Below are 12745 nucleotides of genomic sequence, written 5' to 3'. Positions count from 1 at the left end.
TGGTTGGAGGAGCTCTGGGCAGATTTCTTGGCCGAGTTGCCCGTGAACACCCCCAGCTGGGGGGCTGTTTGCTGGGGCCCATCCCTGATGGCAGGAACACAAGGAAAATTGATTCAATTGATTAAATCCCAAGGATTTAAGCCTAGGAACCCAACCTACGTTTTCCTTTCCCTCTCCCACATCCACATATCAGACCCCTCCGCTCCAGTTTAACACTTAACAACCCCTCCTGGCTCCCAGCTGGCAATCAGAAACGCAAATTTCAGTTTTAACCTCAAAAACTGAGGAATTAGGACCTGTTTCCCAAAGGAATTTCACTCCCTGTTTGCCCAGCCAAACATGGATTCTGAATATCCCCTTCAGAATATTCCAGGGGATATTCTGAAGGTCAGACTTTGAGCGCTACAAGCTCAAAATTTGGTCACAAACCCTTTAATCAGAGGTCCCCTGGCTGCCTGAAGTTGATAACCTCCATTATTAATAAATAACGAAGATTATCCATTATAAATAATAAATAATATTTTTTATTTATTCATATTAAAAGAAAGCTCAAAAAAATTCTTAATTTCTCTTCTTTTCTCCAGAACACCGGGAAACTCCCAGCTTGCAAAGGGGATCCCAGGGCTCCCATTCCCAGTTGCTGCTATTTCAAAGCCAGGAGTATTTCCCCAAAATGAGTCCTTGGAGTGACTCCTGACCCCCTGCACCCACCAGACAGTGATGAAGTCGTTGTAGGGCTCCGTCTGCAGCAGGGTGAAGTTCAGGTGGATCCCATACCCCACGGGCACTGTCAGCAGCCAGGTGCAATCCTGGGAATTTGGGTACTGGTTGGGGAAGCCAGGAGAGTAAACTGTCCCATTCTGGGCTGTGACATTGCCCCCACAAGGCACTGCAGGGGAGCAGAGAGAAACACAAACCCAGTGAGGAAATATCCCCCTAAACATCCTTATATTCCATTTTTATTCCTTTTTTTTTTTTTCGGTACAAAAGTAACAATTCTGCATCCAGAAAAATCCAGATCTTGGCCTAAATTGCCTGAAATAATTCTTCTCTGCTGCAAGCACAGAGCCAGCACTGAAAGAGCAGCTGAGGATTCAGCTCTTTGTGCTTTGTGTTCTCTGGGTTCAAGGACTTACAAGAGGGCAAATATCACCTCTCTCCCTCCTTGCACAGCTCCTGCAGAGCCAGTGCTGGGATAAAGGTCAGTGCTCCTGGGAAATGGGCTGGGAAATCTTCAATAAGCACGTCTGAACTTCTTAAAGGTTCACCTGAAACCCTTCTGGAAGTAAATCCCACAGAATTCCGGCCAGCAGCCCGAGGGGTGAAAGGCTGAAACAACCATGAGGGGGTTGGAAATGAGAATTTGGATGAGTTTGGATGCCTGGAATGTAAATCTTCAGCCTGCAGAGTTCCCCGAGCACAGTTTTCAGAAAGAAAACCACCTTGGGAGATTCCTGAGGATCTCCCACCTGGAGAGATCCTGGAGATTTTGGAGATGCCCATGAAAGAGACAGACAGGGACACACACACAGAGTCCTCAGAGCTGCAAGATTATTTTATCAGTGACCATTTTTATTTATCAGAGCTAGATCAATGGGAGCTGGATGTTGTTGAGGGAATAAAGCAGCAAGGAATTATCACTCCAAGGCCTCTGGACTGTGCCACACAGAAATAACAGCTCCAGCAGGGAGCTGAGAGACACAGATTCTCCTCACCCACACCCAAAGACTCAAACCCCCCCAAAACACCCCAAATATTCACCAAAATACCTCATGGAGCCCACAATTATCTCCAAGAGCTCATTCCCAGCCACACCTTTGCTCCCAGCCCATCCCAAGGAGCCGAAGCGCCGTGCCCAGGTGAGCCCAGGCCATACCTTCACACCTGGGGAGGGGGTGGTCCCAGTTCCTGTTGGTGCCGTGCTGGCAGGTGAGCACGGGGTGCCCGATGAGCTGGTAGCCAGGCAGGCACTCGAAGGAGATGGACTGGCCAACGTTGTAGCCAGCTCCTCGCACCACCCCGTTGGCAAAGGGCTCCGGGTCGGGGCACTCCTGCAGCTCGTAGGCTGGGGAAACACAGTGGGAATGGTTTGTGTTTCATTTCCAGGGAAAAAGGGACAGGGCAAGGAGGAACGGCCTCAAGCTGTGCCAGGGGAGGGGCGGGATGGAGCTCAGGAGGAATTTCACCAGGAAAAGGGTTGGAAGGGGGTGCCCAGGGAGGTTTGGAGTCAACAACCATGGAGTTAACTCAACAACCACGAAATGAACTCAACAACCACAGAGTTACCTCAACAACCAGGGAATTAACTCAGCAACCACGGAATTAACTCAACAACCACAGAATTAACTCAACAACCACAGAATTAACTTAATAAACACAGAATTAACTCAGCAACCACGCAGTTAACCCAATAACCACAGAATTAACTCAACAACCACAGAATTAACTAAACAACCATGGAATTAACAGAATTAACTCAACAACCATGGAGTTAACTCAGCAATCATGGAATTAACAACCACAGAATTACCTCAACAACCATGGAGTTAACTCAACAACCACGGAGTTAACTCAACAACCACAGAATTAACTCAACAATCACAGAATTAACTCAACAACCACAGAATTAATTCAACTCAACAACCACGGAATTAACTCAACAACCACAGAGTTACCTTAACAACCACAGAATTAACTCAACAACAACAGAGTTAACTCAACAACCAAGTAATTAACCCAACAGCCACAGAGTTAACTCAAGAATCGCCGCCCCCGGGGCAGGACTGTCCCTGCTGACCTTGGTACTCCAGCTTGAAGCCGGGTTTGTTCTGGGAGTGGTCGCTGTGGAAGTACACGGTGGTCTCGTGGGAGGTGGAGAGCAGGGAGCCGGGCAGCTCGGCGCCGCTGAAGCGCCCGATGATGCCGCTGGTGTCGTAGGGCCCGTTACGGATCTCCACAAAGTCGTGGTTGGGCTCCGTGGAGAAGTTCAGGAACTGGATGTGGGCACCTGGAGAAGGGGGAGGAGGAGTTGGGCTCTAAAATTGCAGCTGAGATTTTGCACCCGCACCAGCTCCAACAGCAGCACCAACATCAGCACCAACCCCAACATCAGTCCTAACCCCGGCTCCAATAGCAGAACCAACCCCAACATCAGCACCAAACCCAGCTCCAATCCCAGCACCTACATCAGCACTAACCCCAACCCCAACATCAGCTGCAACCCCAACATCAGCACCAACCCTGGCTCCTATCCCAATACCAAACCCAGCTCCAACCTCAGCACCAAGATCAGCACTAACCCGAGCTCTTACCCTGATTTCAATCCCAACACCAATCCCAGCTCCAACCCTAGCTCCAATCCCAACCCCAACATCAGCACCAACCCCAGCTTTAAACCCAGCTCCAACCCCAACATCAGCACCAACCCCAGCTTTAAACTCAGCTCCAATCCCAACATCAGCACCAGCCCCAGCTTTAAACCCAGCACCAATCCCAACATCAGCACCAACCCCAGCTTTAAACCCAGCACCAATCCCAACATCAGCACCAACTCCAGCTTCAAACCCAGCTCCAATCCCAGCTCCAGCCCCAGCATTGCCCACCCACAGAGCCCAGGACAGCCTGTGCACTCAGCAGGACTTTAACTGCCCTGGGGACACACAGTGCCCTCCAACTGACTCAGAGGAGCTTTGGAGTGGAGCTTAGGAGGCCATTCCTCCCTGGGAGGGTGGGGAGTCCTGGCTCAGGTGCCCAGAGAAGCTGTGGCTGCCCCTGGATCCCTGGGAGTGTCCCAGACCAGGTTGGATGGGGTTTGGAACACTTTGGGATAGTTTCCCCTGGCAGGGGGTGGGATGAGATGATCTTGAGGTTCTTCCCAACCCAAACCAGTCAGGGATTCTCTGATTTTTCAGCCTCTCTTCTGTGACAGCTCCAACCCAAACCCATCTCTCTCACCAAACCCCACGGGCAGCAGGATCCTCCACGTGCAGTCCAGGTTGCTGGGGTAATTTCCTGGGAATCCTGGGCTCAGGAGCACTCCTTCCATCTCTTCTGCCGTTCCTCCACACTGGGCTGGAAGAACAACAGGGACCATGGTCAGGATCCAGTCACAGGATCTCCCCTGAGGGGTCTGTCTGGGTGAGGGCCATGGGAAATCAAGGAATTAAAGACTCAGCTGAGAAAAAGGAACCAGCGCCACGTTTCCAGGCACTGCAGGGCCACATTGTCACAGACTTTTCTTTCATGAAAAGTCCGCTCTCAGGATTTTTCGTGCTGAAGCAAAGAAGTTCAGCAACAAGATGTAAACAATAGGTTATCTGCTGCTATGGAATGCAACAGGTCCATCTGGATTGGCCCAGATTGGATGTTTTTAGTTGGTGGCCAATCCAGGACTGAATTGTCTCAGACAGAGTCAGAGAGAGCTCCTTTGTTTTCATTCTTTACTATTCTATTCTTAGCAGCAGCTTCTGGAAACCTTGCTTTCCTTTTCTTTTTAGCATAGTTATAGCATATGTAAATATATTAAAATAATCAATCAAGCCTTCTGATAATGGAGTCAAGGATCTCGTCTCTTCCTTCACCCAAGAACCCTTGTGACCACCGTCACACCACATCAGGAATGGATGTGCCTTTCTCCTGCCCTTGGGAGATGAAGACTGAGCCCAGAGATCCAGTTTGGGCCGCCACAGAGGGAGAGCCAGATCTGAGCAGTGACAGAGGGGACGGACACCTGCTCTGCCCACAGACATTGCATCAAACCAGGCACCAGCACTTGACTGACACTTTCACCAGCTCAAAAAACGGCTGTGAAGAAGCTGAGTGATGCCATTTTGACCCCAGTTACAGCCTCTCCTTTCCCCTGCCAATCTCTGGGCAGTCTGTCACCGATAAATCCAGCGCAGAGTGTTTGCTCACTGCCTGCAGACGACTGCCAGCCACGACAGCCCAAAAATATGTTTACAAAAGGCATCACATGAAATTTAAGCGCTGACAGCACCTTCTCATCCTTATCTGGATGACCTCCACCTGGTCCCAGCAGCAGCACCCAGCTGAATCCAGCCAGGTGTTCTCCTAACTCGCTGTGACAGCCAGGCACAGGCTCTTTGTCCAATATCTCATTACCCCAGACCTGCTCCTAACGAGGTTTCTCCCAGAAGATTTCTCTTGCTTCTTCCTCCTAATGGCTCTTTAATAGAACTGCTGCTGAATTATTTAGAAGACCAGCAGCTGGAGGAAGCAGACCAGGAGAAAATCAAACTGTGCCTGGAGCAGGAGCTCTGGTGGACACAGGGCAGAGCCCCAGGAGCGTCGCACCCACAAAGGTGACACTCACTCCTGCAGGAGTGGCTCCAGATGTGTTTCTGCCTCTCTGCAGCTGCCTGACCTTTCCCAGGGAGCGGAAAAGACAGGCACAGCCAAAATCCTGCTGGGTTGGGAGGCTGGTGCTGATTCAAAGAACCAAACTTGTGGGCTGCCAGCTTTTGGGATCCTCCTCCATGCTGGGATCTCCCAGCTCAGCCCAAGGACTTCTGCTTCCATTCAGAGCAGCTCCCAAGGGAACGGGCCCTTTAGCTCAGTCATTCTCCTGGAAATATCTCTCCATTTATTGCTGGCCTGCAGATCATCAGATAAAAGAACTGTTGGCTCTTATAATTACTTTAAAGCCAAATGATGTAAGCTGGAACAGCAGGAGCCCAAAATAACTGTTAACTAAAGCTATTAAATGCATAAATGTCTCTCTCAGAGCCGCAAAATGCGCAATATGAATATTAAACATCTACATTTGCTAAAAGCAAATGACTGAAAATAATTTTAAAAACCTCCTGCAAGTTCCCTTCACCTCCAGGCCTCTTCCACAGGGAAAATGGAATGTTCAGGCCTGGAAAGGACTGAACAGATCTGAGGGCAAACAGTGACCTGGACAAGTGACCTGTGGTCACCTGCTGGACAGCAGAGTGGGCACAGCAAGTTGGGATCCTGGGAGAGACCAGGCCCCAGTGAAAGGAGCAGCTTTGGTGGTACCAGACACATTCCACAAAAATAAACCACGCTTCAGATGGGGAAAAAAAAAAATCCTCAAGCCATAAAACCAGCACGAAGAAATTGGGAGTTTTTCCCTTCTGAATGGTTTTGTGCTGAGGGGGATAATTCTGTGTTTCACATTTTGTGCTAGAGCCACATCTGTAACATCCAAAACAAAGCACTCCAGGCAGCCCACGGGGACTTCTTGGGCACAATTTCCCTGGCAACCCAATGTTTCCCCACACTCTCTCACACGTGCAGAACCAGCCTGAATTTCTCTAAATCAGCTCTTTAGCCTTGGTTTTATTTAGGGAAGTGTTATAAATATCAGCCAGGTAGAAAGAAGTTGATTCCTCACCAATGCAGAGGGGTGGAGGGTAATTCCAGCGGCGCACCGTGCCCGGCATGCAGGAGATGTGAGAGTGGCCCTGCAGGGATGGAAAACAAAACAGGGGTTTGGGAGGGGGATGGAAAACAAAGGGGAGAGCCTCTCCCTGTCCTGGCAGGGAAAAAATTCCTTGCAAGATGGATCTGATCCACAGGGAGATGCCTGTTGCATCTGGGGTGTCGGAAAAAGTGATGCCTTAAAGAATGGTGGAATGAAACAACTTGATTTGGAGATGATCTTTCACACTTGGGGATTATCTTTGGAGATGATGTTAGTGTAGGAGGTCATCTAAAGGCTGATCTTTATTGGAGGAGTCCAAGGGAAGATATGGAAAAATGTCCATAAAATGCTCACTCCTCTAAGGGGGGTGAATACAGTTCTACAAATGCAGCAAATTAGCATAATTGACAAAAATCATCAATTAGAGACATAAATAGTGAGGTAATTCACCCATCTCTGAATCCTCTCCCTCAGGGACTAAACTCTGTTGATGAAAATGTGTCTCCAAGAGCTGGTTTCAACCTTGGAAGAACCAAGGAAGGACAGGAACCTGGGACCCCCAGCTTGGAGCTCTGTTTTGTCTTTCTGCCTCAGAAAAAGGCAGGGAAAAGTTCTGGAACTGATCACAAATACAACCACAGAGCTACAAACAGATGTGTAAAGAATGTAGAGAACCCAGAAAAGCAGGAATCCTTCTGGTGATGCCCAAAGACCTGGAACAGAGCTAAAGGAATAAGGGATTTATTAAAAGGTTTTTACAGGACACACCTTGGGCTGCACAAGGCTGTGGCTACACCCAAGACGGACCCAATATGGACCCTGAGCCATGAGTTTTCACACTTTTATAAGTTTTGGTCCATTTCCATATTGGGGTTCATTGTCCAATTCCAGCTCCAGGTGATGCAGTCCCACCCTCCCAGTTTGCTCTCCTCCATTCCCTGCTGTTTGCACTTTTTGGGGCTGAAGCTGCAGCGGCATCCTTGGTTCTGGGGCTGGAAATTGATTGTTCTGTGGGACCGAGGAGAGGAAAAGGATTGCTCTGTGGGACTGAGGAGAGGAAAAGGATTGCTCTGTGGGACTGAGGAGAGGAAAAGGATTGCTCTGTGGGACTGAGCTGCGAGGAGACCTTGCTAAACACTTCATAAGGAGTTCAGAGTCAGCAAGTGAGGCAGTGCAGGGTCTGGAGCAGCAGGGAGCTGGGGCTGTACCTGCAGGGCGTAGCCAGGCTCGCACTGGAAGGACACCACGTCGTTCACCAGGTAGCGCTCGCCGATCTTCAGCCCATTCCCAGGAACCGCCGGCTCCGGGCAGCTGGAGAGGCCCACGGCTGTGTGGGGAAGGGAGATGGGAGCTCAGGGAGCGGGGCTGGGGCTGCGCTGGGGGCTGGAGGGATGGGGACACGCTTTGTGTTTTACCCCGCTCCCGTTTGCCAAGCGCCACCGCAGACTCTGGGTGGGGAAATTCTGTCTATTTTGGATTCTCCAGGGGCAGCCCAGTTCCATCCCCACATTTACAGCTGGGAATAGCCTGCTGCAAACCCAACTAACAACCTGTGACATCTTGTGTGAGGTGATGGGCTCTCCTTCCCTTTTCCCTTCCCTTCTTCCTTTCTCCTTTCCCTTCTTCCTTTCTCCTTTCTTCTTTCTCCCCTTTTCCTTCTCCTTTCTCCTTTCTCCTTTCCCCTTTCCTTTCCTTTCCTTTCCTTTCCTTTCCTTTCCTTTCCTTTCCTTTCCTTTCCTTTCCTTTCCTTTCCTTTCCTTTCCTTTCCTTTCCTTTCTTCCCTTTCCTCCCCCTTCCCCTTCCCCTTCCCCTTCCCCTTCCCCTTCCCCTTTTCTTCCCCTTTTCTTCCCCTTTCCAACATCTCCCTCTCTCCTAACCACATTTTCTCCTCTCCTTCCCCCCATCTCCCCTCTCCTTCCCAGTCTCCCTCTCCCCTCGGCACAGCCCAGGGAGATGAAATGAATCCTGCAGGCTCCTCTCCACCACAACCTCCTGCATCCCTGCAAGGGCTCCTGCTCTGCTCCAGCCCCACAGAGCCCCAGGCAGGGAGAAAATAAAAGAGAAAAGGAGCCAGGAGAGGCTGAGTCTCCTCCTAAAGCCCAGTCACGCTCCCCTCCCTGCTCCTGGATGTGCTGCTTGACCTTCAGAGAGGCAGGAGGGAAAATGGCTTTAAATAACTTCTCCTTCACATCAGTGCCTTTCACTCAGTCCCAAATTGTTCCTGGCTTTGGAGCATGCAGAGGGAAGAGCACAGTGAGGGAGAAACCTGAGTTCTCCTCCCCTGTTTTAGCTCACCTCTCCCAACTTCCTCCCAGAAAGAACACACACAAAAAAACCCCAAAAAACCAGGGCTCAGGGCTGGGAGATTCCAATTGTACAAACAGAGCAGAAATCGCATTATTTCCAGCTGCCCTGAAAATCAACACCTATTAATTTCCTCAGCCAAGGAAACAGGCAGGGCTGATAAATCCCCAGGCTCATGAGAAACCTGGCCATGATTTTTGCAGGAGGGTGCTCAAAGGATTTATTGATTGGAATAGAGCTGGAGAAGAAACAGAGTCACAGCCAGAGGATTCCTGCAGCTCCCAGAGCACAGGCTGGGCACGTTTTTTCTCTCCCAATCCTGTGGTGGCTGTAATCCTGCTGCATTCAATAATGGACAAGGTTTCAGTGAGTAAAGGCAGCAAATCCTGGAAGGTTTTGGTGCTGCTTGGCTCTAAAGCAGCCCCAGCTGTGCCATTGCAGGGAATCTCACACTGGTTTGGGTGGGAGGGCTCCTAAATCACCCAACTCCCCCCTCCAACACCTCCAAACCAGCCCAGGCTGCTCCAAAAGCTGCCCTTGGACATTTCATGGACACTTCCCACCAGCCCAGGCTCACCCTCACCAGCAGCAGAGCTGGGAAAATCATGGAATATCCTGAGCTGGGACCTGCAAGGATCATCCATCCCACTCCCGGCTCGGCAGGATGACCCCAAAATGTTCAGGTTGGATTTAGGGAAAGGTTTTTCCCCCCAAAGGGAGCTGGGCACTGCCCAGGCTCCCCAGGGAATGGGAACATTCCCAAAAGCTCCGGGAAGTTTTGGACTTCCTGGATCATCCACCCCACTCCCGGCTCGGCAGGATGACCCCAAAATGTTCAGGTTGGATTTAGGGAAAGGTTTTTCCCCCAGGCTCCCCAGGGAATGGGAACAATCCCAAGAGCTCCAGGAGTGTTTGGACAGGGTGGGATTGTTGGGGTGCCTGTGCAGAGCCAGGGCTGGACTGGATGATACTGGCGGATCCTCCCAGCTCAGGACATTCCAGGATTCTCTGCCAGAGTTATCCAAACACTGACAGTAACAGACCCCAGGCACTCCCACCCCCTGCAGCTGGGCTGCTGCACCTCTCCTGATCAGACATCAGGAATCAAACACAGGCCCAGGGGAAAATGAATTTTTGTCATCCCCATCCAAACCTGACAGCCATTTCCCCAAAGGATTCTCTTCCCTGCCTCACTCAGGTTTGTTCTCTCACCACTGGGGATTTCTTTTTGAAAACACTTTCTCTGTCTAGAGTCGCGTGCTGCGGTCTGTATTTCCAAAAAAAAAACCGGCATGAGCCTTGCTGGAAGCCAAGTGCTGCCATTCCAGGGGGTGTTGGGATCATCCCTAACCAGGAACCCACTCAAGTGCTCCACACCACCACAGAATCTGGGTTGGAGGGGACCTTAAAGATGTTTCTAAGGTGTTTTTGAAAAGGAGTGGGAGCCCACACAACCTCAGAGCTTCCACAGGTTGTGCCAAGCTGCCCTTAGACAAGGAGGATGGACCAACCACCTTGGGAACGCTCCTGTGCAGGGCCTGGGCAGCTCTGAGCACACAGCACAGAAATCCCTGGATCCAGGAACGTGCCCAGGGCAGCTCAGGGTGCTGGGGCTGAGGGGACAGGAGCACATCCAGCAGGTGAGGGAGGGCAGCATCCCCAGTACCCACTGAAATACTGCAGAAAACTTTTTTTTCTGCACTAAAGCACTGCAGAAAACCCACCCTGATAACACTGATAACACAACAGTGACTGATAACACTGATAACAGTGATAACGTGGAGTTCAGCCCTCAGCCTGTGAGCAGAGGCTGCCCAGGCTCTTTGTGCAGCCCCATCCCTGCAGTTTTTCCAAGCTCAGGCTCCATCAAAATGTTCAAACTGAGTTTTGTCTCCGTTCTGACCCTGCTTTCCTCAGGGGATGACCCCTGAGGACCCTTCCAGCCAGGATTTTTGGGATGAGGACATGTTCCAGCCTGCCGGTTCCAGCAGGGAATGCCAAGAGCTGGAAGCCTGGCAAGCAGCACTTCCCAAGCCCAGATCCCAGCCCTTCACCCACGGATATTTTACCCCTTTGTGCCACCACACAGCCACAAAAAGCTGCCACCAGCGTCATCCCACCCCTCTGCTCCATCTTTTCTCTATTTATCACTCCCTCCTTGAGGGAGCCACAGCAGCTCCTTCCCGCACTCCTCCAGCCCCGCAGGCGCCTCCCCACCTGGCAGGAGCAGCGGGATCAAGGCTGGAGCTGCTCTTACTTTTGTATTCCAGGTGAAAGCCGGCAGCGGAGACGCTGATGTCGGAATAGAAATGCAGATAGAGCTGGTTTGAAGTGCTGTTGAGCAGCGCAGGCACCGTGGTTCCTGGCAAAACAAGAGGTGCACAAAGGCAGTGCAGAGTGTGAAAAATGCCTGTTTGATGACTGGCTTGTGGCAAATTCTCAAATCAATGTTGTATGTGTCAGAAAGTGATGCTGTACTAATTCTCTTAAGTAGTGCGCTAAATATAGTTTTAGGTTATAACATAATGATAAAATAGGAATTTTTGAAGTTTAATTTTGTGAGGCGAATGAAATGGGGCAGGAACTGATGGGCTCGAGGGCCACGCACCAGAGAAGCTCCCCAGCATGGTGGCTGTGTTGTCTCCTCCATCAAACACTTCCAGGGAATCCCAGTTCTGCTCTGTGACAAAACTGATCACCTGGATCTGCAGAGAGAAACAAAACAAAGGGAAAAAAAATTGAAATAATAGGAATAAATCAAATTAACAGCAATTAAAGGGTCACTAATTGAGTTTACACACTCCGGGGATTCAGCACTGGCAAAACATGGAGACTTCTGCCTTTGACCATTCCCACTGGGATTTTCTAGCTATTTTTCCCCCAAAACTTCCAAACAGAAATGCTGTTTTCTGCTGCTGCTCCAGAGCTCCTGGAAGTGCCCAGCTCATTTACAGCTGCTGAAAATCCCAGCCTTTTTTTCCTCCCTCTTGGGAGAAATCCCTGAAGACTTTGAGCCCTCTCAAATGAGAGCAACCAGCAGCAACCATGAGATAAAATAAACCCCCAAAAACCACCTCACATTAAACAACGGGATTTTAAAAATCCAATCAAGCTCCTGCCTTGTTCCTCAGCTTTTAGTGGGATCACTCGAGTGCATTTTCACATTTCACCTTTCCCTGCCATGCCCCACAAGGTTTGGAGGCCTTAGGAAGTCACTTGGCTCCATTAGTTGGAACATCAACAGAAATCCTCGGATGAGAAACATCAGGAGAGCTGAGAAATCTGCATTTATACCGAAAAGCAGAGCTGAGAAATCTGCATTTATACCGAAAAGCAGCTCGTGCTTGAGCGAGGATCTCCAAGGAATTGCACAGCTTTGTTTACCATTAACAGGGATTTTGCCTAAATCCTAAATGCTGATGGTTCAAAGCTTTCAGTGTCCCATTAAAAACCCAAGTTTGGTGAATGGCGTGAGAGTGAGGCAGAAAATCTGAGTAAAAACCACCTGTTTTGGGGAAAATTCGGATCTAACCCGAAAGGTCTGGATGAGATTTTCCAACATTGGGTATCTCAAATTAAACTGGCAGGCAAAAAGAAAAAAACAAACCCAAACGCAAAAGGAATCTTAAAGAAAAATCAGGAGCATAAATGAGTTGTACAGCTCGGCTCCAAACAAGGAGAGTGCTGGAAAATTGGGAAAAATGAGCAGTGAGGAGACTTCACTTCCCTCAAACTTTGACTACACATGTGTGAATCCTCTCCCTTTCTCCCCAAATCTTATTTCCTGATTTCCTCATCCACCCCAATTCCCCACTTACCTCTGCCTTGCTGCACATCAAATCAAAACCCCTCATTTGAAAATCAATAATAAAACTAAAATAAAATCAAATAATAAATAATAAAAACAAAATCAACCCCTCCACTTCAGCCGTTGAAACCCATTTCCTCCTTGATTTACTCCGGGTAATAAAACCGACTCTAAAGTTCCTCCCAAGTATTTTTTTTTAAGCAAAAAGTGAGTGGAGTTCACCC

The 12745-nt window shown here is 49.7% G+C and overlaps 1 protein-coding gene across 1 annotated transcript in view; it reads right to left on the bottom strand.

The window, feature by feature from the left end:
- CSMD2 (CUB and Sushi multiple domains 2) overlaps positions 1 to 12745 on the bottom strand; it is a 225955-nt gene that overhangs the window by 33319 nt on the left and 179891 nt on the right. The window contains 9 exon segments of the mRNA XM_031063038.1: positions 3 to 84; positions 712 to 889; positions 1877 to 2065; positions 2798 to 3007; positions 3955 to 4071; positions 6380 to 6449; positions 7618 to 7736; positions 10971 to 11075; positions 11322 to 11418. Coding sequence (XP_030918898.1) covers positions 3 to 84; positions 712 to 889; positions 1877 to 2065; positions 2798 to 3007; positions 3955 to 4071; positions 6380 to 6449; positions 7618 to 7736; positions 10971 to 11075; positions 11322 to 11418 — 1167 coding nt within the window.

The sequence above is a fragment of the Geospiza fortis genome, unplaced genomic scaffold (genome assembly GCF_000277835.1).
Source record: "Geospiza fortis unplaced genomic scaffold, GeoFor_1.0 scaffold289, whole genome shotgun sequence".
In the NCBI taxonomy this organism is placed as follows: Eukaryota; Metazoa; Chordata; class Aves; order Passeriformes; family Thraupidae; genus Geospiza; species Geospiza fortis.
This window is presented reverse-complemented; position numbering and strand designations above follow the sequence as displayed.